At 40.3% G+C, this 27,268-nt stretch overlaps 4 protein-coding genes across 5 annotated transcripts; 3 read left to right on the forward strand and 1 right to left on the reverse strand.

The window, feature by feature from the left end:
• Positions 1-2,882: 2,882 nt before the first annotated feature.
• Positions 2,883-13,122, forward strand: LOC135486954 (CDK5 and ABL1 enzyme substrate 2-like). Its single transcript, XM_064770165.1, has 12 exons — positions 2,883-3,388; positions 3,748-3,783; positions 4,825-4,931; positions 5,281-5,416; positions 5,566-5,646; positions 5,846-5,978; positions 6,155-6,272; positions 7,566-7,685; positions 9,664-9,773; positions 10,111-10,254; positions 10,375-10,542; positions 10,745-13,122. The coding sequence occupies exons 1-12, from the start codon at positions 2,883-2,885 to the stop codon at positions 10,883-10,885; spliced, it is 1,800 nt and encodes a 599-aa protein (XP_064626235.1). The 3' UTR covers positions 10,886-13,122.
• A 531-nt stretch (positions 13,123-13,653) lies between these two features.
• On the reverse strand, positions 13,654-18,526 carry LOC135486150 (amyloid protein-binding protein 2-like). Its single transcript, XM_064768701.1, has 8 exons — positions 18,394-18,526; positions 16,636-17,992; positions 16,355-16,479; positions 15,869-15,974; positions 15,471-15,675; positions 15,011-15,191; positions 14,682-14,854; positions 13,654-14,441 (listed from the first exon to the last, which is right to left on the reverse strand). The coding sequence occupies exons 1-8, from the start codon at positions 18,441-18,443 to the stop codon at positions 14,176-14,178; spliced, it is 2,463 nt and encodes an 820-aa protein (XP_064624771.1). The 5' UTR covers positions 18,444-18,526; the 3' UTR covers positions 13,654-14,175.
• A 169-nt stretch (positions 18,527-18,695) lies between these two features.
• LOC135486598 (ATP-dependent Clp protease proteolytic subunit, mitochondrial-like) lies at positions 18,696-21,462 on the forward strand. Of its 2 annotated transcripts, none has more exons than XM_064769528.1 (6): positions 18,696-18,825; positions 19,319-19,483; positions 19,925-20,021; positions 20,191-20,378; positions 20,627-20,732; positions 20,962-21,462. In XM_064769528.1, the coding sequence occupies exons 1-6, from the start codon at positions 18,796-18,798 to the stop codon at positions 21,081-21,083; spliced, it is 708 nt and encodes a 235-aa protein (XP_064625598.1). In that variant the 5' UTR covers positions 18,696-18,795; the 3' UTR covers positions 21,084-21,462. The 2 variants fall into 2 exon arrangements, with proteins under 2 accessions (XP_064625598.1, XP_064625599.1); XM_064769529.1 differs by lacking the exon at positions 18,696-18,825 and adding an exon at positions 19,139-19,197.
• Positions 21,463-21,877: 415 nt separating this feature from the next.
• LOC135486298 (uncharacterized) lies at positions 21,878-26,441 on the forward strand. Its single transcript, XM_064768989.1, has 2 exons — positions 21,878-22,543; positions 23,562-26,441. The coding sequence occupies exon 2, from the start codon at positions 24,406-24,408 to the stop codon at positions 25,957-25,959; it is 1,554 nt and encodes a 517-aa protein (XP_064625059.1). The 5' UTR covers positions 21,878-22,543; positions 23,562-24,405; the 3' UTR covers positions 25,960-26,441.
• Positions 26,442-27,268: the final 827 nt, after the last annotated feature.

The following is a 27,268-nucleotide window of genomic DNA, read 5'->3' on the forward strand; positions in this document are numbered from 1 at the left end:
ATATAGAGAAAAATATGTACAGATATCGAAAAATACGAATACTCGGATCTATTTCGGCAAATCACTCTGCCACCTGCGCGATCTAGTCACAATTGCGGCGCGTTTTCAATATGGCGACGAATTGAATGGCATTAGAGGGATGTCATCTCGTCATGGCGCGGTTGCTCATCGCATATAAGGGGCGAAAGAAACCTCCACTTCGACATGAACGCCTTGACGGTTCAGTGCTTGGTGTGTTTGACTGTGGTTTGGCTGGTCACGGGTTCGACTCCCGTTATAACTGCCGCAGATTTTTTTCTCTTTTTTTTCTTAATTAGTTTGTTATCTAATCATTCATGAATACACGTTAAATATTTTCATGATTATTATTATATCTTCATGATGAAAACCCCTGAACCCGATCTTTACAAACTGAAGTACACACTGACTCTATACATATAATAGGCCGTTCAAGCACTTTTGCAGAAGGTTCGAATCGCCTGCTGGAGTGACATTCGTTCTCGATGCTTCTTTGGGGCCAAAAACTATTTCTGTTGCATCGCTTCTAAAAACTTTTTTTAAACGTTAAACGGCCAAATAGACTTTAATAAAGGAACATCTGGGCGTGAGATAGGTAGGTTTTCACGACCTCAGGGAGTTGTGGGAATGTGATTTCTCCAAATGGACTGCAATTATAGATATCACCAAAATGGAAGATATATATTGGCCTATCAAAGACTTGCAAGTAATTCCGAAAAGCATCCCACGACACTTGCGAAAATCATTCATTGTTGCTGTATGAGAAGGCGCATTGAGGCGAACGCCCAAGCTCCGCCACCTGTGAATGGCCGGACGAACTGGATTCAGAGAATCGACTCGAACCACAGAACAAATCCGCCATACTGCTGACATCATTGGCGCCAAAAACTATTTCTTTTGACCCTGTTGACCTCGATTCTGAAAACCTTTTTAAAATGCCATTCAAATGTTAAATCAACTGCAAACATAATGTTTTATATCACTCAGGTATATAAATACGATATATAGAGAAAAATATGTACAGATATCGAAAAATACGAATACTCGGATCTATTTCGGCAAATCACTCTGCCACCTGCGCGATCTAGTCACAATTGCGGCGCGTTTTCAATATGGCGACGAATTGAATGGCATTAGAGGGATGTCATCTCGTCATGGCGCGGTTGCTCATCGCATATAAGGGGCGAAAGAAACCTCCACTTCGACATGAACGCCTTGACGGTTCAGTGCTTGGTGTGTTTGACTGTGTCACGGGTTCGACTCCCGTTATATCTGCCGCAGATTTTTTTCTCTTTTTTTTCTTAATTAGTTTGTTATCTTATCATTCATGAATACACGTTTAATATTTTCATGATTATTATTATATCTTCATGATGAAAACCCCTGAACCCGATCTTTACAAACTGAAGTACACACTGACTCTATACATATAATAGGTCGTTCAAGCACTTTTGCAGAAGGTTCGAATCGCCTGCTGGAGTGACATTCGTTCTCGATGCTTCTTTGGGGCCAAAAACTATTTCTGTTGCATCGCTTCTAAAAACTTTTTTTAAACGTTAAACGGCCAAACAGACTTTAATAAAGGAAGATCTTGGGCGTGAGATAGGTAGGTTTTCACGACCTCAGGGAGTTGTGGGAATGTGATTTCTCCAAATGGACTGCAATTATAGATATCACCAAAATGGAAGATATCTATTGGCCTATCAAAGACTTGCAAGTAATTCCGAAAAGCATCCCACGACACTTGCGAAAATCATTCAATGTTGCTGTATGAGAAGGCGCATTGAGGCGAACGCCCAAGCTCCGCCACCTGTGAATGGCCGGACGAACTGGATTCAGAGAATCGACTCGAACCACACAACAAATCCGCCATACTCCTGACATCAATGGCGCCAAAAACTATTTCTTTTGACCCTGTTGACCTCGATTCTGAAAACTTTATAAAAAGGCCATTCAAATGTTAAATCAACTGCAAACATAATGTTTTATATCACTAAGGTATATAACTACGATATATAGAGAAAAATATATATAGAGTTGTGCCTATGTCCTGATCTGGTGTGTACTCAACCTGAAGGCACTCAAATTTGGGCCTATATCCTCCTATTGGCCTTTTCACATTATAGGTTCATGTTTCAAAACATGAACGGAAGTGATATTGGTTATCTCGTTCATTGGTCTGCTTTGAGATGGCTTATCTGGTGTGGATCTGCTCGTGCTGCCATTGGCTCTTGGTGTTACCGCATTTGTTAACTCGCCAGGTCTGGTTGTGACAATATCTGCAATCTCATCAAGTCTGGTTGTACTTGTGGTAGCATCTGCAATCTCACCAGGTGTGGTTGTGCCAGAATCTCCTGTCTATTAGGTCTGGTTGTGACATCAAATGATGTGTCATCCGCTTGTCTGGTTGTGGCAGCAACTTATGGTATGGTTGGTGCAGTATATGCTGTCTCTTCAGGTCAGGTGTTCTAATTTCATGCAATCCCTTTATGAAAATGATTAGGTATACCCATGTGAAAATATGAGTCACATTTTTCCTAAGGGAGGAGACAATATATTCACCCTGTAGAAACATGGTGGACTACGTTGGGAGGGTATACACATCTAGATTAGACAGATTACGCATAGGCCTAGTGAAGGGGCATGGCACATCTAGCAAGACTTGGTACACTCTCTGGCAACATGGCGAGCTATTAGGGGAGGGCACATTCATAATATATATGGTGCACTACTGTCTCATTGGCCGAAAGTCGTTTCTGCAAATTCTCTCGGCATTGGAGTTGACTCCTCTTGCGTTTCAGGTACGTTGCAGGTCAATTGTCTATGCTGCCACCTCTTAGTGTGGATAGTAACTAGTATTCAAGATGGCCTCCCTGACGGGCGCTCGCTCACATCGCCGCATTGCTGCTTTCAATTTCTTGTCAAATATACCACTAGATGTCAATACCAAGGAGTCAAAATTTAGTTTTCTTCAGATAGCTGCTAACTCTAATAAGAATGTCAAACTGTCACGTACGGATTCACCAGATTCAGTGCCAGAAGAGAGCGAACCTCTCGGTGAGGTTGACCCAGATTCTGAACACAGTGTACATAATGTACATGATAGTGTAGTGCATAAGAGTGTACTTGGAGAGAACCAGGGACAGGTTGACAGTGCCAATACAAATCGGACTCCAAGGCCCACGTCTGTGGACGTGGGGCAATTAAAACATAGGGGTGCTGTTGTGAGGCAAACGTCTGAACATGTGATAGGAAATACTCGGGCATGTTTGTCAGATTCGGAGCCTGGAAGTGGAAGAGATGATGTGCATGAAATCGAAGACGATTTCAATCTGGATTTGCAGCCATCCATCCAACCCGTACAACCAAGGTAACTTGCTTGATGGAAATGATTGGGCGATATTCCCCAATGATATTCAAATGGTTTTGTGAGAAAGAAAAGGAAGGGTAGTCGTGGCGTTGTCAAGCGTTGCATGGTTGTTAACGAACACGACAACTAGACTTCGCCTCCATTTACTTGGTCTCAATGAATTTCCTTCTGAAACAGAAAGAAATTTCACGAACCCACTAAAGTGTCATGACGCAATTTAGAAATTTTTATCCTGTTCTGTTTATCCCATATTTACGTCTTACCCATTTTAAAGATTATGGTGAAATCCATTCATTTTTATCCTTATTTGTCTTGGTTTCCTTCTCCTTATGTGTTTTATTTCATTTGATTTCTTGCAGTGGGGAAGTTTTTACTGATGATGATAACATTTACAGGTATAGTTGATGGGGTTGGGATCAATTTGTTTCCTCCTGGAAGTCCTGCATGAAGTTTGTAATACCCTTTTGTCGTCTCCAGAGGAATTCCCCATTCTTTCTGTATTTAAATAATGTGATAATCGGTGTGTTGGGATTTCTATTTTAAAGCTTTGTGTCTCTCACCCATAGACTATCATGCACTTACATAACACTTCTGAAAAGGATCAGATGATGGTTTTCTTTAGGAATTAAAAACAACAAACTAAATTCAGGTTGACTGTACATTTTTATGTAGTTTTTCGTGACTTTTCGGTGCTGCTGAATGCAAAGTGGTCGCCCTGATAATTTCATCTTAATTCCACTTCCATGCCTGTAAATTAGTTTGGGTGCATGGTGTGGTTTGAGATTTCAACATTGCACTTTCATTTAGTGAAACAGCATGTTCACTAAGTTGACCACTTACATGGAGAAGAGTACACGTAGGCGTATAGCCTTGGTTGATATAGATGTTCTGCAATAGTTTAAAGTAGTTGCTGTTAAAAGTCCATATGGTCAGTCGGGTAAATGTCACGTGGAATTGATGGAACTGGCAAACTCTGTTTTGAGACTTGCAAATTGCATGAAATATTGAGTGTCTGCAGTGTATGTTCATCGCACAGTGTTTGAATTGAAGTGGCCGTGTTGGCTTCAAAAAATCTTCTTACATCCTGGTCTGTATTATACTATAGAACCTCTGGACACATGCAATAGGATGTACATTTTCTGTACTGTACATTTGTAGGATTGCAGCATTTTGCCCACCCCCCCTTTCTGCCAGGTCTGTCACATACATTGTACATGTAGTGAGAGGTGTTGGCCTACATGTAAATGGGCACAAGTCGGATGTGATCAGGTTACAGCTGTTGAAAGGTTTCAGGGTTGAACAAAGTTGGACAATACCGTTGTTGATATGAGGCACAAACCCAACACTTTAACTTACGTTTTGGTTCAGGCAGCTAAGCTGTTAGCATCTCTTGAATCTGATGGCAATCTGGTAAAGTTGTGTTATGTTTATTTCAGGCATGGGTCAGTCAGTGGAGAACGTGATAGATTTTTAAAGCACAAGACGAAGAAACTGCAGTCTTCATTTTCGGCAGAAAATGCTGGCATTTTCCCAACTGATTTTGGTAAGCTCTTTAAATACTCTCTGACTCTGTCATTGATTACATGTAGATATATCAACTACTATACTACGTCATTGATCGTTGTATAGAGACCAGAGAAAACCTGTGTTACATGTAAACAAGACACATGTTGCCTTCATGTCGAAGATTTGAAGAAAGGGTAACCATTTGAAAGTGAATAATGCACCACTGTATGACCATTGAAATGAACAATAATGAATGGAACATTTCTTCACTGTTTCTAGCCTTTTCTCACCAATTTCATTAAGTCTACAACTTTGTGTACAATTAGATGAAAGTGACGATTAACTCTATGAAGCATTGGCATGAAAAAATTATATTTTATTTTCAGCTGAACGCAAGCGTCACAGATCTAGTTCGGTGTCCACTGATTCTGGTGATTCTGTACCTTCCCGCCAACATTCAGGTGTATATAAAGAGTTAAAGATCCTGAGTGTGAAATCTGAAAAACGCATAAAATGTGGCAGGTATGTTGTTTGGAGAATTACTGAGTAGAGTGAGATGGTTTTTTAAAACCAACGTAAACCTTATTAAAAACCCCAACAATTGTTTTCTCAAAATTTGTTTTTTTGTTGATGACAGTCAGTACTTATTTTCAATTTGATCTCTGTTTCAGAATGGTTGTATTGTCAAGAGAAAAGGCCCCACTGGTCGTTTATTCAATATTGCCATCAACAAAACATAAAAAGCAGTTGAGGTAAGTGATAGATTTGAAAAATCGTCCCCTGGTATATTTGGGCAAAATCTATTCTTGCATGCGGGAACGATTCTGAGAATTTTTGTTTGAACGGCCAAATTTTCTTCAAAAAGGAGCCAAGTGCCTTTTGCTGTCATAACATGGTGAAATTCATCTTGACCTCTCCAATAAACTGTCTCATCTTCCTGATGTTTTTCAGTAACATTGTTGCGGCAGATGCAACACTTCCTGGAGCGCGCCGGGTATCTGGTATAACGAGGCCGATATCATCAAGCCATGAAGGCATGCTCTCATTTGGCTTGGATGCCATGGAATATATTGAGGATGGACAGGTATGTAAGGAATCGCAATTACCAAAACGAAAGTGATAAGTTCAGGAGCTCAGTTGGCATAAAAGGTCCTTCCTGAAGTGTTCATGTCTACAGGTGATTTGCAAATGATATACCTGAATCCTTTTGATTTAGTTTGTGGGTTAGTATGCTAATCATTTCATTTGTTACATTTTCAGGACATTTCCTACAGTCAGTTCCTAGTACCATCACGTCATAAACAACACCATCGTCGCACTGCTACCCACGATGGAGTATCCGCTAATAGCAGCTCAGAGAACAATGCACTCGCTGCAGGTTAGTAGTGTGTAAAGTGTGGGTATGACTTCAGCAGTAATTTTTGCTGCATAACGCTGAGCAGAGTAAGGGGGGGTTCTTGTGTTACCTGCCATTGCTTGTGTCCATCACATACCTATGCACATTTTGGACAATGGTATCAGTGAGTCCATTTGAAATATCCGGTCAGCTCTGTTGTGTATGTAAGATCAGTGTGCTAATGCAAGTTGAAAGAGGGAAATTGTTTCAAAGAAAAACTTGAATGCACCTTTCCTGATGAGTGATGTACAGTGATAGGCCTAGACGATGTTAGAATAGGTAAATCCCAAACTTGGCACATTTGTATGTGTATTGACCTACTTTGCACATATCCAGTTTATTGCACTGTGAGCTTTATGTTGCATGCCGCATGCCACAAGTACAAAATTTAGGCAGCATCGATCGGCCAAATTGTGGCTGACAGTGATCCGTTTGGGGAATCCGGACATGTGCAGACAGTGTTGAAATTTACCACTTTGGGTCCATAGGTATCCTTTTTTGTGTCTGAGAGTCAATGTCATGTACATGTCAACATGCCTGTACATACTTTCTCTCTTCAGCTATTATCAATACATACGGTAACTTTCTTCACATGTTTTGATCAATGGTTTGATCTTTCTATTTCTAATACACTTCTCTAGTTCATTTTGTTGATTATTACAAGTTAATATGCTTTTGTATGATTTATAACGAGGTTGTGACGTGGCTCTGTAAGAAATGAGTCTGTACCTGTTGAACTTCACTGTCATATTGTTTGCAAGTCTGAAAACATGGGACAGGACAAAGAAATTGTCTGGCATCAAATTGTGATTTGTCAGTTATAAATTAGGAAAAACTGCAGGATATTTGTTACCATAATCCATTACATGTCAGACAGGTCAGACAACGAATCGAGGAGTGATGACTGAGTCAGTGAGGCCAACTCGGTCTGACAGTTTGTCAGTCCCCGTACAAACACTACTTTTCAGACTTGCTCTCTCTTTGTGTGATTGAGATTCCTACAGATTGTATCCACTCATTGAAAAAAGCTTTATTTGGGGTAGTTAGGACACAACTGACTATACCGGTAGTCAGTGATGTATTAGAGAACACTACAGCATGATAAGGTGGCAGTTTGATAACAGACAATTTGAGGGCAAGGAGGCAGTATATGAGAGTAATTTCAGTTCTGTCAAGTGCAATGGGTGGCTCATCTGAACATGTCTCTCAATCACCTCATAAACTTTAAAGCAAACTCCAGTGAACTTTTTGTCTTGTTTGTTTATTCATCTGTAGGCTTACCAGTGCAGCTATTTCGCAGTGTCTCGTACGATCCGAATTTGGCACACAAAACAGGCCTCCAAACACCACACAAAACAGGCCTCCAAACTCCTCCTATTCTGATCAAAGACAAAGGTAACATCAGGAAAAAGTGTGCTACTGCTAGCTCCTGCTGCTCTAGACAAAGGAAGAGAGCGTCGGTATAGGCCGCCATTTTGTCCATAGCAACCAATGTTGGAGAAAAGCAGCTGAGATTCTGGACACCTCTATGTGCTGCTGCTAATTGCTTTGCTCACGCATGCGTTGCTTTGGCAAAAATGGCAGAAATACCGACTCGTTTGTCCTGTATGGGTCCCAGCTGATCCTATACTTTGCTGTCATCAGAGTGATGATGACAGTATGACTACTCCCCTGAATCTGGTTGGCTAGATTTGATACCCAAATTGCCAAGTGAGGTTCATCATCCACCCTGGTGACAGCAAAATCTCCCGAGAGCAAATGGAACTAACATGTGGAGAACGATCCCAGCTGCATGGTATACCACTTAGTGATATTGTAGTCTTTTTATTTGGGCTTATGCCATATATTCAGCGATCATACTGTAGCAGTCCAAGGATGGTTTTCTTATGTTTGGATGTGCACCATCCTTGAGTGCTGAGCAGTTGGAGTTAATACTGCATTATTTTGCTCTTAGTTTAATCCTCTTCCTCTAAGTGTCAATCCAGAAATGTTCATGTGAAGTTTGTGTTTATAGATATGGCCACAAAAACTAAAGTCTTGTTAAGATTACCTTCACAATTTGCAATTTCACAAAGCAGCTAAATACGATGACCACAAGTATTTCTGGGTTTAGATTTCAGAGTTTTTCCTTATCTTTGTTGCTTTAGTTTATATCTGCTATCTAATCTTATTGCTGTTGCTTTAAACTTGTTGAAAAAAATATTTGACCGACTTTTACCTATAAATTATGTGTATGGTTTTGTTTTGATCCATATTTTGCCTTGTTTTCAGTTTCACTTCATATCAATTTGAAAACAGATCAGCAACACCAGTTAATAAAGAAGGTTGTCAAAACAATGCAACTCATCCCAGCAACTTTAAAATCCCCCGCCAGACGGGCTGGACTTTTCCTACTTAAGGTTTTCTCACTGTGTTTGATTTATTTGTTATAACTACTTTACTTGGCACGTTACAGAGCTGACCCCATCCAACTGTGTCATTAAAGGCCCGGTATATCATAAGAAAAACACTGGTAAATACCATTACCCTTTTGTAGACAGGCTATCACTGTTAATATACATGTAGTTGCCTCCTCGGTTTTCACATACATGTAGTACATGTAGAGTTAGGACTTCATGTCTTTGGTTAGAAGAAGATAGAAGTGTAACTTTCATTTCATCATACATATATATGAGTGGCTCAGTATAGATTTTCAGTGTCTGGATTTTCTCTTTTCACTGCATTTCTAACTGCTTTCTCTGTTCGTTGTCAGGTAAATAAATGACCTATATAAATTAAAATCCATTCTGAGCCACCAATACTCTTAAATCCATCTCTAATAAGCCGATCAAACAGCATTTAATTTCATTTCATTTTATCTAATCATATTTGGTAGATTTCACTCAACTGTAGTGTAGTAGTAGCACTCTTTTAGTCCCAAGGATATTATGTTCAAATTTATTTTACCTGTAACTGCCTACTTTATGTTGAATTTGCAATGCCTTTTTCTGTGCTTAATGGTGTCTTTCGAAGCTAGGTTGAAAAAGATGACTCAGTGCAATGCATACTGATTTAAAAGAGCCTAATTTCTTTCAAATATGAGCGCTATGGTGGTTTTGATGTCATTTGGTGCCTTCATTTGTAACCGTTCAAGAACTGTTAGTCGTTCTGTGAGCAGAACCCTATAAGAAAAACAAACCTGTTTTACGTGACAAAATATTGAGCCTTTTCTGCAACCAGAAAATAAAGATATGCTGTGAAAACTATATCTTCTCTATGTAATCTCTCTAGGTGATCATTTCAGTGAAGACTTTCTTCTCAGTCTCTGTCAACTTCTTCTAATAACGCTTTCCTTGTTCATAAGATTCTAATTCAATGTTGTTGTATTTTGTAGGTTTTGACTATGATATGACATCGGAGCTTGTGTACGACCCCAACATGCTGGATGACCCAGAGCTTAGCTCAGGAAAGCACAGGACGCTGCTTACGTTTACTTCATACATGGTATGTTTCCAGGCCAGTATCGCATCATGTTGATGACAGTATCGGGGTTAGATTTTCCCACTTGTCCACTTGCCCTCAAAAAGTCAAATTGAAACCAAATCTGTAGTGAAGCCAGCAAGCACAAATGGAGAGAAAAAAATATCACCATCTTCTGGGGCAACTGTAATATTCATGCTGGTCAACCATCCAAATGATGCTTAACTTCTAGCTCTGGAGACAACGCACCAACCATCAGGCCATAAATGAGTTCCTCCAAGCCTGCAGGTGAAGCCGTACCATGTAACTGGGGGTACAGTACAGCAACCCTACTTTTCACTTCCACTTCATTTGTCTTCAGACCTCAATCATCGACTACTGCAAGCCATCTGACCTGAAGCAGGAGCTCAATGAGAAGTTCAAAGAGAGGTTTCCTCACATCAGCCTCACGTTGAGTAAACTGCGCAGCTTAAAACGGGATTTGAAGAAAGTAGGACATGTCAAGGTTAGAGGACTTCTCTAAAGTAGTAGCTGTTTCAGTGCACTTGCAGAATTTTGTTGAATATCAATATAATATTGTCAGTGATTCACTGCTGACTCTATCTGCCTTATGTTATCATTTCAGTGTTCAATTGACCTGTGGACAGTCGCCCAGTCATACACGACCTTCGAAAAGCTGATTTTAAAGGGGTTGATAAACAAGCAGAACAGAAAACTATGTGCGGGTGCCAGCTTGTTGTTGAGTGCCAAACTGAATGATATCAAGAAGAGCGATTTAACAAAACTCATCGATGTAAGTATTTTGATCTCTTGGAGGTTTTGCAGTGTTATGTTCTTCCTCACTTCTTATTGTGTTAGACTTATTCTGGTCACTCAGACAGGTCCTGGTAAGGCATATCAGTGCCGCATCTAACAAGCATCTAGCAAGCATAAAACAAGGAACTGCCTGAATTTCGAAAGTCTAGATAAGGACAATTTTCTTCTTTGCTTTGCAGGAAATCGAAGACTCATTCAAAGTTCAAAGAAAAGAACTGCTCGCATTCGAGGTTGCCATTCTCATCGCATTGGAATTCACCCTACACATCCCGGACTACGAGGTCTACCCGCACTACCAGAGACTCATGTATACATCTTGATACAACGCCAGGGTGGACAGGGAAAGATAGCCACCCAAACCACTGCCAGTTGAACCAAGTCACTCAGCTCCGGGCCAGACGTGGATCAAGGCATCTTGGCAATGTTTTCGAGCAGAATCCAGCCTTCTTACACAGACATTATTAACCTGTTCTTGAAGAGCCAGTCACTTGTAGACTTTGACAAATTGAGGGAAAAGTTTTCAAAACTGTTCAAAGAATACTACATATTTAGAGAATTAGGTATAACATTCTCATTGCTTATTTTGCTGTGCAAGACCAACCTGGTCCCATCTTTGTCATCCATTACCTGCTGGAAAGCAGACGCCAAAAATGTCAGGATGATTTGAACAGACGGGGATCTCTAAATGATGTCTATCAGGCGTCACGCATAGCACAACATTTTCTTCTCTCACACCCTTTATATCAAGATTTCTCAATTATCATACATTCATATCATTACCATACTATTGGACTTGAACTTCGTTCGACATTGTTATTTGCATAATTACAGGAGTTATCGTAAGTGCTATATCAAGAGTTGAAATTGTGTCTACTTTGTACCTTGAACCGGTACACGATCAGTGTAAATGTATCTATCATAGCCATTCAAGGTTTTTGTTTTGTGTTCCGAGTAGTTCTCAGAAACCTTATTTCTCAATATCATATCATGGGAAAGCATAGTTAAATGATGGCAGCCTCTGCTCTCTGATGAAGTAAGGGCTCAAGTAAGTCGGTCATCCCTTCAATCAATATGGGATATGATTATGATAAAGGTAGACTGCTAAAATGATAGTTAATTGCGATGTTTTTTTATTGTGTCATAATAAGTGTATACTTGTTTCGTCTGACTTTCAGATTTTGTATGTATGTATAACTATGTACAGCTTTTGTACTGCTTTCATGTGACAATTGGGCATTGATGATGTAATTAGCTATCATGTTGTGCATTTATGGCTTTTGTAATGTTCTCCAGCAGATCTCAGTGGTACATTTTTAACCACCCCTCAAACAAGGTATTTCCATCGCTGCTAAGTACGATCATCACAGCAGCATCTGTGTTGCATAGTGATCCAAAAAATGGACAACAGCTAACAAACAAGCGATACTTAATGCACTCTCCTTGGATTGGTTAAACAAAAAACTTAGAATGTGGTATTGTATTTTCATGTCAGCAAGATTTAATAAAGACAAGTCTTTATTTTGGCTTGATATCAGCAGTACCACATTTTTGTTGAGGAAGGGTTTCAAAATGTCATTTCTGAATTGGGGATCATAGTTCTTGAGCCATCAAAATAGTTACTTAATAATTGAGTTGATGGTTGTTTTGGTTTAATTACCAGGTAATTTGATATGGTGTATTTGTTTCCATGGTAGCATGATACCGTAAACCACCATATATTCGTGTCTCTTTATTTTTGCGATTTGCAAAAATTTCTAAACATTAAAAATCTTCACAATTTTTATCAAATTTTAGCAGACTGCAAAATTTCTTGGGAGTTTTCAATTAAAACTTTTTTTGCAATTTTCATTTCCAAGAAGTGATATTATTTGTGAAATCAGCAAAAATGAAATGCCTGCGAAAATTTGACAGTTTACAACCGTCCAGTAGTGTGTAGGCGCCGTGCTATCAAGGTGTTGTACGTAAGTTAGTAAGATTTGAAAAGAATTGAGTATACAATTTAGAAGTGCCTGTTAGCTGCATACCAGTACATGTACATTAGTTCAGGGTTAATCTGTGGCTCTTAGGTACTTTGACAGTTTTGTGGAATTGAAATACATATAAACATGTACAAAGTGTCCTGTGAGTCCATCTGTGTAAAGGTGTTTTTATTGAAATTTAACTTTTTGAAACCTGTGATATATCTAGTCACTTCATATTAAAAGCAACTACTTAATGATAACAAATAGGATTAAAGGAGTGGCCTTGCATGCGTTTCTATGTCGATGACAGTTCTGAGAAACGCTGTAAATCATTAGTCCCAGCATGGCGTTATCTGGATGGACTCCGCGATTAAACTCTAGAAGCAGAAAGATTATATAGTGTATGTATGATGACATCCAGGTGTATATCACTGGGCAGACTTCGGTTGAAGGGATAGGCAACTTGAGGATTGAAAGGGGTGAATTAAATCTGATAGATGCATATTGGCAAGCAAAGATTAATCTGTGGAGATGTGAATATATTGTAAATATCTTGTAAATTGTCAAGTCTGTGATGAAAATAAATCGTTCGGCAATGGTGCAACTATAAAATGTGTTTTAGTTCCTTGATGAATCTTTCATGGATGTTCTAGTTGTGCTGGTGTCCGACTGATTACGGTATCTCAATATTGTGGGTTCAAATCCTGAAACGACATGCATACATGACTTCTAATCTTAAAGCAGGTTCCTTTCCTTTGAAGGAGGCCAGAGGCCAGGATTTCTCTTTTACCTGATGCGCTTTCCAGGTCAAGCAAAGGACCTCATCCTTGTCTAGAGGAGTAACTTGCGATTGACTCTCACCCCCCCCCCCCTCAGCTCGGCATTGGTGACCTTTTCCCCTTCTGGAGTAGGCCGCATCCTATATGCTTACAATTTACTCCCCCCCCCCCCCCCCCCCCGAGGTCGGGCGCTATTCTGGGTAGAAAGAAAAGCACTCCTAATCCATCGCAGCGGATGCATCAGGCATCCTCTGCCGACAGTGTTTACTTGTGCTACTGCACAACCTTGAACCAGTATATGTCCTTTCTCAGCGTTCCAGTACACGTAAATGACAATAAAATGGGGTGTCCACAAAATGTATAAATAGTTTATTCCATAAAATTGCTATTTACAGATCTTGTTGATATAATATAAAGAATAATTATGTCAGAACACTATAAAATCAAGGACAGTAGTTTTTCGAAGATATCACAGAAAAAAGTTTCACCCTCCACAGTGGAAAGTCGTTCTAGATACACATAATGATAAAAGGTGTGTTATATGTCAAACCTTACTACAATTCTTTGCATTGCACAGAATACCACCTGAGAGGGCTTCAGCTATATACATGTAGTTACTCACTTTCAAAAAAGGATATTCCTACGTACGACACATAATTAAATTAGTCTCACAAAGCTGTTTTTCTGGGCAATCTGATTGCGGCTGCATTTACCACCCTCCACTTCATTTTTGCCCTAATTTTCAATGTCTAAACATTTCCAAGTCCTAATCCACTTTGGCCAATTCATTTTGCCAGGCACTGAACTTATTCCTTAATCAAGGAAGCATTTTTCTCCCATTTGATATTTGACTGAAATCCATAGTTATGTTTACTTCAATTTGCTCAACTTCGACAAGTCAAGTTTTGCCAATTTTTTCTGCCAGACCTTAAACTCATCCCTGAATTCAGCGAATGGCTTGGGCTGCTGATTCAGTACGTCCCACTTCAATGAATCCTCTTGCTGATTCTGGATGATCCAGTTGTACTGGTCTTTCTCCATCTGTTGTGACTCCTCAATGTTGTTAGTCTCCTTCAGCAGCTCAACGAGGCTGTCGTAGGTGCTGTCAACCCACTTGATATACACGCCACCAGTATCTGAAATTTGTTACCAGATGGTTATGATTATACTTGGATGAAACCAATCGACCTTGCCAAGAACCAGGCGGTTTCCATTGGTTGCACAGGGGCGGACATCTTCCACAAATCATTGAGAAGATTCATGCAAAATCATTCGAGAAAGCCAAAGGGATCATTTCAGGCAAAGGACACGCCAAAACTACAGTAACTGCAGAAAAAAACATTGTCATGAGTAATCACTGATTAGTCGCTACTCACCAACTTTGCTGATAACCTGTTTGAGCAATTCGACAGCTTTCACTGGCCGCTCTGTCTGCTTGTAGAACTGGCCTAGCTTGGCTTTGGCAAGAAGAGTAAAATGACTGTTATGGGTAAGACACAACTTGTAGATCTCGACCACCTGTTGGTAGAAGTCCTCTGCGTCTTCTAACCTGCCAAAATAAATGGGATTCTGTGAGAGATCATTAGCAACTTGTAGTTATCATTTATACTGTGAGAGATCAAATATTCTTCCAACCACAGATGTTTTTGAGATAATGTGTGTCTTGGACGTGGCCTGCTAAAGTCTGGGGTTAACCCCTTCTTACTTTTCCATCTTTGTAAGAACCTCCGCATACAGCTGCATCGTCTGTCCCGTCCTCCAGCTGATGTCTCCGTAATGGTGGCGGAACGTCTTCAGGGCAATCATCGCCTCAGACTCGGCAAAGATCAGGACGCCCTCTTTGTGATCCTCGCCACAGCTCTGTGACTTGATCAACAGGCATCGAGCTGAAAGAAAAGAGATATGACCATTATGGTGTCATCTCGAATATGCTGGCTCACATGATACATGACTTGTCAAGTTCCTAACCAGCATGACCACTAACTGAAAGTTCTCAATAAACGTTGTAAGATGGTGTAAATAATACCAACTTCATGATTGTGAGGATACTCGCTTCAGTAAACTGAAGACCATGAGTTGGTCAAGTCGTTCAATTTGACCAATCAGGTATCTGATCATTGTTTCTATGGAATTCATTGACTTCACACCATTTTTATTACACTTACCAATATTTTCACTGAAGATGGACAGAATTGGATGCAGACAGGGTACACAATTCATGGCGGTTCTCTGAGCTTTGTGAGCATGTGCCAGGTAGAGATCATCACTGAGGTTGTTGGCGGCCATAAGGGCCTTGGACAGGGCAAGGTGGGCCATCGCGAGCAGTATTGTATCACAACCATAGATAGTTTCAGCATAATCCAAGAGTTTCTGAAAAGAACGGGCCATAGGTAAGTTACACTGGTTTCGGAGGTCTTTCTCAACACAAGATCAGACCTCATAGGTGACTTTAAGTACTGATGTCAGCAGTATTTGACTTCTACAGGTATATCCTATACTATTATGGAGAAAACTCCCAACGCCAATTTTACATGCAGTATCATGACAGACACATCAAACTCACCATAGCAACATTGACGCCTTCCTGGTCCTGAATGTATTCATTTGAATACTCCATGTATATCAGTAAAGCGACAAGGTACATCGGGTGATTGGGGCCGAATAACTCCCTGCAATGTAAAGGTCAAGGACATGTAGAATTCATCAGAACTGTGCAGTTGGAGAAAACTCAGATGAACGAGCTGAATCTCGATGAATTGAGAACATCCTCAGTGGTCATGGTCTACATTTGTACTGGCCGTATACAAGAGCAATCCTTGCCCATTGATACAAATATCTTTAGTGAAGAGGGGGATTGTCCTCACTTACAGGCTTTCCCCTCATGTTGAATCAGGTAAGAGATATATCGGGGTAAATCCATCCTGAGGAAATCTGGGGCTGATGTTCGCTTCTCCGGCCCTGCACGCAAACAGGGTATGAAACCTCTTGCAAACCTTTAATTGTATAGTTAAAGATGGAAGATGTTTTAAAGTCTATCAAGTTATCATACCTTGCTTGCTGTACAGCTGCAACCGACAACTGCTTGGCCCTTTTAACATTGAACTTGGCCATGTACGCCCTTGCTGCTGTGCAAATGATCTTTATGATGTTGGCATATTTGGACTTATCAACATTCTGGAACAGATTAAACAACTGATTAAAAAGATTAGATGAATTCGAAGGTTTATAAAATATAACTACGAGGATATAATATCTTGGGTGTCAGAGGGTTAAAATCTAACATATCATAACAATAGGAGTGCTCACTGCCTTTCTCCAAGATGGTCTTACCTGCAATGCTGTCTGGGCCCAACTGTAGGCCGAGCTGTGGTTGCCCTGCTCCAACATCATACCACTCAACGCCACATCCCTCTCAGATTCATCAAGGATATTCTGTCCAAACGACATCATCGATATTGCATGGTGGTATTTCATTGCCGCATGGTATGCAAAATCAGCCAACTGGTACTCATAGTTCATGCTGCGTATGCTCATCAGTTTGATATTTGCTTCATACGCTGACCTCCAAGTGTCGATACTGGGATTAGCAGATAGGTACAATATCAAGGAGCTCAACAAGCTTTCCGCCACAAGAAATTCACCAAATTCTTCTGTCAAGGCAAACAAGCTAAATCCAATCTTACGGAAAAAGTCAATGTGATGAGCGTTTTCAGCAGCCCCCGCTGACAAAGTCAGCGCAACGAAAGACCCGCAAAGTTCCTTCAGGACATTCTTGTTTTGCTCAAACTTCAAAGCCATGAAGTACTTCATGTACATGTGGTAGTTCTCAAGGTCATCCAAGACATCCTGCACAGCAGACGCCATACACAACACAAATCCTTTTGGCAAGAGTCCCTGTTTATTCATGTAATACGTCAACTCTAATTCCTTCATTTTTTCAAACACATCCTTTTCATTGTTTAACTGCTGTCTGTCATGAGGATCGGTTGATTGTTCTAATTTCTCAAACAGTTCTGTAGGTTCATGCAGATGTGAGCAGAAGTCAGGCATGCTGGGAACCCACTGGTGAACATAGCCAAAGACAAACTTCATTGGAGCGACATCCTTGTTGGTCCTCTCTGGTGATTCTCGTTCTCCCTTTTCAGGCCTCATCGCATTGTCTGTTGCATCTTCTCCCTCCTTTCTTGCTTCATCCTTATCAATGTTTGGCAATGGTTCATATTTCGGGTACTTCATGTCATCCACTTTGACATCTGCCTCACTAACAGGGGTGATAACTGCAATTGACGAGCTCCCCATCGTCATACTGGATGCACCAGACTTCTCCGGTTTCATAGGTTTGCGAATGATCGTGTTGTCCAAGAAGCCAATCAGGGTGAGGTACCTATCCTTTGTGTCATCATCTGCATCAGCATGTCGCAGGGATGCCCGGAAATGTTTATACCAGTCACATCTTTTTCCTTTCAATGGAAGAAGGTCAATGAGTCTCATTGTTTTTTCCTGTGGCGATGATCCCTGCAGAATGATTTTCTCTTCTTTTGGTGTGATAGTTCCGCTCTCCTTGAGGTACTCTAAGACATGCTCGACTCGTAGCTCTTGGAGGATGGCAACACGGTTTACTCTGACCCTCATGAGATTTTGGGCTGATATCGAGTTCAATTCCAAAGGCTTTGGAAATCTTGGACTCCTGGAATAAAACAGATCCATAATTTTTATATGTACGGTACAGAGACTTAGTCAGAGGGATTACACGACTTTAAGTCATGAAGTTAACTTCTTCCACTCATACAGTCACTGACCAACTCCTAACTTGAAGTTATGAAGTACAAAAATATAAAGTCATGAAAGTGTCATTTAGTTCAAGTGACATCTATCGTGACTTCTTTGTTGCAGTGAGTGGTCAAGCTCAGCTGTTGATAATGCATTGAATAGTTCCTTAGTTGGTCCTGGCAATGAAAAAATATCATTATCAATCCATTTAGCCTATGATATAACGTAGGCGGCCTAAAAATTATATAATATATCATTCAAAATACCTCAATAAAGGTTTCTGAAGCATTTTATAGTCTTTTTGAGAGTGGTACTGACCTAATCATTCCCTTGGGAGGAGACGGCTGTATCCTCGGTGCCTTGAACATCCTCCTGTTCAACAAGAGCACTTAAAAACGATATGGAGTAGCAGGAACCCAGTAAAGAATGAGTCTATAGCAACCAAGCAGACATTAATTTAATTGGTCATACTCGGCACAGTCCGCGATGACGTCAGAGTCTGGATTTTCAATACGCTCTCGTTCGCACTACAATGTACAGGGTGGATAGCGCGCACCTGTTTCATGCGGAGAGTGGTGGAATGAATTACCGCATGCGCACTTTCAATTCGGAGGCGGAAACAGCAAGGAGCGAATGTGACTGTGTAACTTTACATAATATTTTTTCCACAAAAACACCTATATTTGTGCAGTTCGAACTTTGATCGACAGTTTTACGACAATGTTTCGTCGATCGGTGGGGTTGTTACATGTGAGTGCATTATTTTCTTGGCTGCACTATTGATTTGTAGTCATTTAGCCTGGAAACCTAAAAACTAAAGACAAAGTCAGAAGTGTCCGAAAAAAGATAGCTTCGTCCAAAATGCTGTTCATTTCGTACTGCTCAGATTCACACTTTGAATGTCGGATGAAACAACCTTTCAATACGACAATTAAGAAGTTGGCCCAGAGGTGGCTACGGTACACTTTAGACACTGGGAGACTGCTAAAATGGGAATTGGGAATGATTGCACCTCGCTTTGCCAGTTGGCAGATTCCACATTTTAGCAGTCTGCATTGTCTAAAACGTACCGAGGGCGAGGGTAGTTTACTCAATGAATGTCCCTGGTGAATTCGAGTAGGAGTAAGTGACATGAGTGACGGTTGTGTCTTTTTCCGTGGCTAGTTTCTTGTCAACAGCTTCCTCCAACAGGTGCAAGGATATTCATAAATGAATGATAATCATTTTTCACCTCTGTTTTCAGGCATCATGTAAACAATGTCTTTCACAGCCAAGACAGATCCATGTGACCCAAAAGTCTTTACTGCCTATGGTTCCGATTGTGATTGAACAGACAGGCCGGGGCGAAAGGGCCTATGACATCTACTCTCGGCTGCTGAAGGAGAGAATCATATGTGTTATGGGCCCTGTAAGTATTAGTTCACAGACTGACGATGTCATAGTGCATTTTCAAAAGCGTCGGTCCTTTTAGGCAAACTCCAGATGTACCCTTGTTTGACTTGTTAAAAACATTCGGAACGAGTTTAGAATCCCCGATCACACCCCAAAAAAAGGTCATCGGTTGACTAACCAAGCACCACCGTTCAATGGATTTATAGTTGAATGCGATCAAACTACGTCATTTCCGATCGGGGATTCTAAAGTTTAGCCAAACATTCTTGGTGTGAGCATTAATAGTCCCAGGGTACAAGTACTGTGAAATAGTAGATGTCCACTTATTGGCAACTTAGTGAATTTTAATCCGGCCCACCTACCTGGCTCCTGCCTAAAGTCTTCCTTTGAAACAGGTTAATACTGAGGCAAATGGCACTGACATTGAATATGACATTGAATATTCTTTCAATTCCAGATTCATGATGAAATTGCTAGTCTCGTTATTGCTCAGCTGCTGTTCCTACAGTCTGAGAGTAATAAGAAACCGATCCACATGTACATCAACAGTCCAGGTAAATACCTGCATTGGTCACCTTGTCATCGCATTGATCTCCCTGTGCGACAAGTTAATTGCATTCATTTATGAAGTTTTCATAAGGCCTTATTCTATCAATAAATGATATCATATGGGGACTGTGTCTGAGATTTTATACTGACATTATAATACTTTATATTTTGCAGGTGGTTCAGTGACTGCCGGCCTTGGTATCTATGACACAATGCAATATGTGCTGCCCCCTATCTCCACTTGGTGTGTTGGCCAGGCTTGTAGTATGGGATCTCTACTTCTAGCAGCGGGTGCTCCAAAAATGAGATATTCGCTTCCCAATGCTAGGATAATGATACATCAGCCTTCAGGGCAGGCATCAGTAAGTCAAGTCATACTTTACTTTAGAGACCCCTCCCCTTGCAAAGTTGGATACTAGAGCTGGCCCATCATGGAATGGCCTACAGAATGTGACCCTCTCTGACAAAAGGAGGCAGTTGTCACATATCGCAGTATAGGGAAAAGAAAGAAAAAGGGGAAGTGAGAAAATGAATTTCAACTACTTATAGAGATATTCAGCACTAGCCTTTATTATACAAATTAAAATCTGATTGATATTTCTCATTTCAGGGTCAAGCTACTGATATACAAATCCAGGCAGAAGAGATTATTAAGCTAAAAAAGCAAATAAATCAGATTTATGTGAAACATACAAATCAGCCTTTATCTGTCATAGGTGAGTGTACAAAATTTACCAACAATTGCTTTTCTTGATGAGGAGGTATCCTGATTACAGAGGTCCATTTAAATGTCAACGGTCTTTATCAATTTGGGACTAAATCAGTGTCCTTATCAAAGAGGGTCCAAAATATAAGCACAGAAATATTGTTGGGGTGTTCCTCGAGAATATGGCACATGGCAAAATGATTAATGCTCTTTATTTTCTCTCTTTTCTCTATTTTCAGAAGATATTTTAGAAAGAGACCATTTTATGAATCCCCAGGAAGCTAAAGACTTTGGATTAATAGATTCGGTATTAGAACATCCGCCTATTCCAGGACAGGACGGAGAGGACAAAAAGGATTAACTTTCAATAACTTTTAGGGAAAATTGTAAGGAGAAGATAAGATCAACTAATTACTTCGTGAACTTATCAGGGCCATCTCAAAAAATACAGGTGCCAAAAATGCTAAACTGGAACAGGATCTTCCAGGACCCAGGCTCCCCTTTGAGTTCACCACTCATACTATTAATTCAGCTGTGTGTATTATAAGTCTTGGGTAAAAATAAGTTAAAGAGGAACCATAAGCAGAACCTTTGCAAGCTGTGAGATATTCACTGATAGAGAGCTTGGTCCAAGTTAACCAGCACCGACTCTGAGATAGACAGATATTGGTTTTGTAACTTCAACCGGCTCAGTGTCTTTGTAATATACTTCGTTATTAAAATAAAACTATTTTATGTGATATCTTTTGTTGACATTTGTCTGATGTGATCATCGTGGTTTTGACAGCGCTGTTATCATCCCCCTATTTTTGACAGTGTCTCTGATAATGATAACTCTAGTTCTGATAGCACTGATACCATCACCCTGCTGGCTGTGACAGCGTCTCTGACAGGATCATCCTGGTTTTGACATGTGTCTCTTCAAAGAACTCGATTGCTTTGTGACTGAAGGCCTCGGTCACAATCTTAAAATAGAATCTTTTATTCATTGACTTTACATGTCTTAAATGGCCAAGTTCCTCTTCATTCCACAGGCCTTGGGTCTCGTATATATGAGAACATGAAAAGGGCATAACTAGGGCTTATAAGTGAAATAACAAACCTTGTTGACCTGGATTAGAATGTCGAGAGCATTACCGTATATTGAATCACCGAGTCTAAATCAGACATACAAGCCTCTACTTCCTGGTATTGGGCCTGTTTGAATGGAAGCGTTCTAAATTGCTTGAGTTTTTGTGTATCTCAGGTAAAGGCTCACCCTTAAGTTCTCATTGCACACTTCGAAGGCACATAACAGATTTGTTCCCTTTTTGACATTACACCCTGATTCAAGTTCTCTGAAGTACTATCAATTGGAAGAAGGGCATGCAGGTCATTCAATGGACTATTCTTCCTTTGGGAATAAAATTCAGTACTGGATAGCCAGGCTACCGAGGGCATGTCAGTTTATGTTCGAGTAAGTTGAATGTTTATACTTCTTGAACCAGGGCTCCGGGCTAGTTTACCCCCAGTGGATAAAGCACTTCACAGATAAAAAGTTAAATTGACCGTTGCACGAATATTCCTTTTCTTGTGCCAAATTCTACATTGGATACTGTTTTTCAATAGGATGCGGCTTATACAAAAACTAAACTGACTCTCAACACCAGAGCTCACCACTTGATAGCTTCTAGCCTCTTTCACCTAGAAATTTATTGATCTCAAGCTACTAGCAGCGCGTGAACAGGATATATCATCATGAGTTGATGTTGCTGTCATTTTCAATTGAACATGTTTTTGTCCATGGATATACAAATAGGAGACCATTAGATGCAAATACAGGTATGTAGCCTTACTTAAGGGTTGACCACAGGCACCATTTTGGCCAGAACTTGGAATCCCAAAGCAGTTAGAACTCCTGCAAATTGAAGTGAATGCCAATTTCAAGGGTGGGTTCAGGGATCTGTTCTCTGGGAGAGAAAGAGCTCCTACCCTTGACATACATTTTGTTTTGAAAGAGTTCTAATTGCTATAGGATTTCAAGTTATTGCCAAAATGTTGGTGCCTATCGTTTACACTTAAGTTTGATAGTTTAAAACCTACTTTGACCAGTCTTTGTTAAAGTTAAAGTCGGACTGGGAGTCGTAAATGATGTGATACCTCCTTGCCTTAACACAACAGTGGAGTCAACCATTCTTGATACTTCAGTTGCCCAATAATGCTTGGGAACAAACCAGAAAGCACTTGGAGGGTTTTAATCATTGATACAAGATGTTATTTCATGATCGGTAATACATTATCAATTATGACATGATATAAACTTCAATTGAAAATAATGCAACATGAGGCAGCTCCATCAACAATTGATTTTTGCCCCTCTGAAATGTCGTTGTCGCAGCTTAATCATGGAGGTACTATAAAACACCGTGGTTTTAATCCATGCAGGAAATCTAGATCTGAATTATAAAACAGATGTTTGGTGAAGGACTCTTTTCAGCTTCATCTAAACAATAAACCTTACTTTTATGTAATGAGTAATGATTATCAAGCGTAGACCAATACTTGAATAACTCAGTCGGGAGAAACTGCGACTGTAACTTTCTGATGGCAACACAATATCATCATATCATCCAGTAAGGGTGCCAGGCTATTGTTTTCCTGTGCAAATGAGATTGTTACTTGCATTAAAAACCGTGGAGGGTGGGGTCACTGATTGAGTTGCTGGCAAGTGCAATGTGTCCCTGACCAACTGAGTTGCTGGAAAGTTCAACGGGTCCTGACCGTCTTTACAGTAATCGTTTAAAATGTCCCTGGTGTTGAACATTCAAAGAGAGTTCTAAAGGAAGGTTTTCTCTTTCAGAATGATCTTTTCGATGGTGGCTGAACAACCAACAATGTGTTAATTTCAGCCAACTAAAACAAACAGTTTCCTAAGAAGGTTTTAACCTTGGAATTGTGGTGTTCCTTATACAGACTCCGACGCACACTGAGAGAGCTTGTGAGCATAAATATCTAAGCAACGGAATATCTACCTTGGGAATAGCTTCATGAAAAATGCATGGTCAATCTCAAACATCTCTCATCACTCGGAATACAATAAACAATTCAAACACTATCGACCAATGAGTAATCACTCGTGTATATTTTTAGGTATATTTGTAATTTCATAAAAAATTTCTAAAAGTACATAATGTTGTTCTCTGATGAAAATCAATGAAAAGTTCAATGATGCACGGAAGGATAGGCATGGCTGTTCATGTGCATGATTATCACCAGTGATTTAATGTTGAAAACTTGTGACAAGAATTTGCGAGGATGATACGCTATATGACTACATTGTATATATAAATAAACTTACTAGGATTAGTTTGGCAGTTTATTCTAGGATTATATCTTGACAGGAGAGACTAGTATGATACATGGACTACTTGATTACAACTCTTGGTTATAACTAGCGAGGATAGGCTTGGCAGTCCACCACATGATTATAACTCTCGATTATAACTCGCAAGGATATGTTTGGCAGTTCACTTATTATAACTTCATTGATAGGCTCCCTGCCCTGAATATAACTTGAGAGGCAGTTACACGCTTATAATTGTCGTGCTTCATTGTCTTTCCAATTCAATCACTGGGCTTAAGGAAGAGCTCTGGAGGAAGAAAGTGATATAATGACACACGTTTAAGTTCAATGATATAACACAATGCTCGGCAGGTACGGAAAGCCAAATGCCGAACCGTCTCATCCGAAGAAAGAGCGGAGGAGTTTGAAGTACAATGAGTCTCCAGTTATTGGGATAGGATACGCGCGGCACTCAGATAGTGTCACATTGTCGGACGAAGACCAGTCGTCTGGCGGACTGGTATCAAGACCTCAGTTTTCGTATGGGCCGCACAGTGGTGAGAGTAATTCAAATTTGGGTTTTTCCAAAACAACGGCGCCAAACAAGGACGTCTCCGCTGAATATTCTTTTACGCCTTCGTCATCTGATTTCGAATCATCGACATCAAGTTCAACATTTTCGCGGAGATACAGTTCAGGACAAACAACTTCTAGTCATAGCCTAGCAAATCAAACGGACATGTTTCCAGACAATGGTAACCCACTGGTAGCTGCGTTTATCCACAGTGAGAATACCGAGTCAAGCATGATGTCATATGGGGCGAATGTGACATCACATCCCAGGTCTGACGTCACACTCAAGCAGTCGAATTCACTGTATTCGATCGAAGGTGACTTTTCTGATTCTCCCAATGGGATATCATCTGCATTATCAGAACCAGCGTTATGTCGCAGTTCTCCAGATGGAACCCCCACAAAACATGACCCAGCACTTTACTGCTCAGATGGGCTTTTATATGTGAGAAGGACGATTTCCCTTATTGGAAATGAAAGGCAGACGTTCATGCATCAGAATGACGCTGATGAGAATGAAGATTTTTCAAAATATATTGAAGATGATGACTATTATGTTCCAAGATTGGCTGCGAGTTCAAGTGCAGTGAAGCGGAGGGTTAATAGGAAGAAAGCAAACAGTCAATACAGTCGGTCTTATGAGCGCCAAGCTGATGGTACAGCAGTCCTGATTGCGACTCGGAGCATGAAAGACAGGTTCTTTGGCTTCTTCAACAAGAATAAGAAACAGACGCAGGCAGCTTCGGAGAAGCCTGTGAAATTAGGTTCACTTGCAGAAAGGACGCACTTTGAGAGACCGTCAAGGCGAAACCCGTCTGGGCCTACTATCCACAGCTTCACGTTTTCTGACACGAAAATCGGTGGAGCTGAGTTGGCTAAGAGACGTGGAAAGCCTTCAGCTGTAACAATGGGCATTTCACCTCCCCAGGTTCCTGTGTATCAGACAAAACAACAGACAAGTAACATAAGTAGCGAAGTCATATTCAAAGCAAAGGAAAAGGGTGTGGCTAGGATACATGTTGACAACAGCAAGCGCGTTGGGAAGCATTTTGAACCAGCTGTCTCTGAAAATTTAGAGGATGTTGGGAAGCTTTTTGATTCAGATGAATCTGAAAATTCCGGGAATGTATCCAAAACTAGTTCAGACGCGCCACTTTTGCCATTTCGAAATCGCGATGGGTCCTTTCTGACTCTTGGATCTGATGGCAATGTATCTTCGTCAGTTACAAGTAATGGGTTAATGAGTTCGCCAAATGTGTTCTTAGTTGATGGGCAGTCAGGAGAGGGGAGTGTGAAGGCCGGGAAAAGGGATTGGAAATCTCAAACATTTGACCTGTGGTGACTATGGCCGGCTGTTGACCTTGGTGGTGTAGACGAGACAACTCTATGACAAGAAGGTGGGGATTCACATGATTATCAGTGACATCATTAGTTAATGAAGTACTATAGGGATTTCCATCCATGTGGCCAGGCTGATGTATGTGGAAGAAATGGGTGGTTAACAATGTAGTGAAAAGAGTAGAACGTAATCCGACAAGTGGTACTTATGATATTTTTGATATCGGTGTTAAACTTACAGGAAAAGCTGAAGTGGTCTATTGGTTTTTAAAGCAGTTAAAAGTGCATTTTTTGTATAATGTACATGTATATACTGGCAGTCAGGAGGGTGTGAGCTAGATCTAGACACCATGTCTATCTTGTGATTCAGTTTTATGGCAAATAAGATTTTCAATCCAAATACTCATCAGGCAATGCTGTCACTCTGGGGGGTCGGTCAAAGTAACTTAATAACATAATATTGAGATAGGGTATATTTATTTGTAATAAAAAGTAACAATTCGGTACAAAAATATCGTGTTGTACAATGTATATGTTAGCTGATATTTACTTTGTGTTATTTGTTCAAATTTTACTGATTGTGTTAATCAGGTCAGCAATGTCATCCATTGAAAATTTGTCAGTGTGTGAGAAGGTTTTGAAGCCATTCATTTCACTGCGACCCGAGTGTTAGCCAACATGGAGGGACAATTTATTGTGATTGGAAAGTGCCTCCTGTTTGGTTAATACGCTATCAAACATCATGGCAACATTACAGATTGAAGAGGATGGCTGGCAAATATTAATAGTACAGGTAAAGCGACAACCAGACTAAAGAGAAAACATTCCCTATGAAAGGTACAGCCCTGCCTTAAAGGCATTACTGGTGAAAGCGTCAATCAAGGCCACTCTATACGACGTAGGTGTTCTTTGCACATCCCTCTTTTGTTTAATTAGAGACTTTTATTCAGTCAGCTAACCTCGCCTCTGTCCTTGGGCTATTTTTGATATTTCTATTGATTTTACTGAGCAAACCCAATTATTGCCATTCAGTTGTTAAAACAAACGTAAATGGGGCTCATGTTGTGATAAAAGTTCTTCGAGTCATGCTACACCGAATGGAATTGATTTCTTAACATTGACTAAGTCATTATGTAGGCAGACATTATTTATAAGTCTCCAATTTTGGTTTCGACCGGGAATAGTCTTTGAGCAAATCACTGTGACATGTGACTATACCTACAAGCGACGTTAATTGCACATCTCTGCGATAAAAATTGTTTCTTCGCTGCAGTGTGCTTTAACGACAGATGTGATATACACTTTCAGTGGCT

Source organism: Lineus longissimus, chromosome 4 (assembly GCF_910592395.1).
Source record: "Lineus longissimus chromosome 4, tnLinLong1.2, whole genome shotgun sequence".
In the NCBI taxonomy this organism is placed as follows: Eukaryota; Metazoa; Nemertea; class Pilidiophora; order Heteronemertea; family Lineidae; genus Lineus; species Lineus longissimus.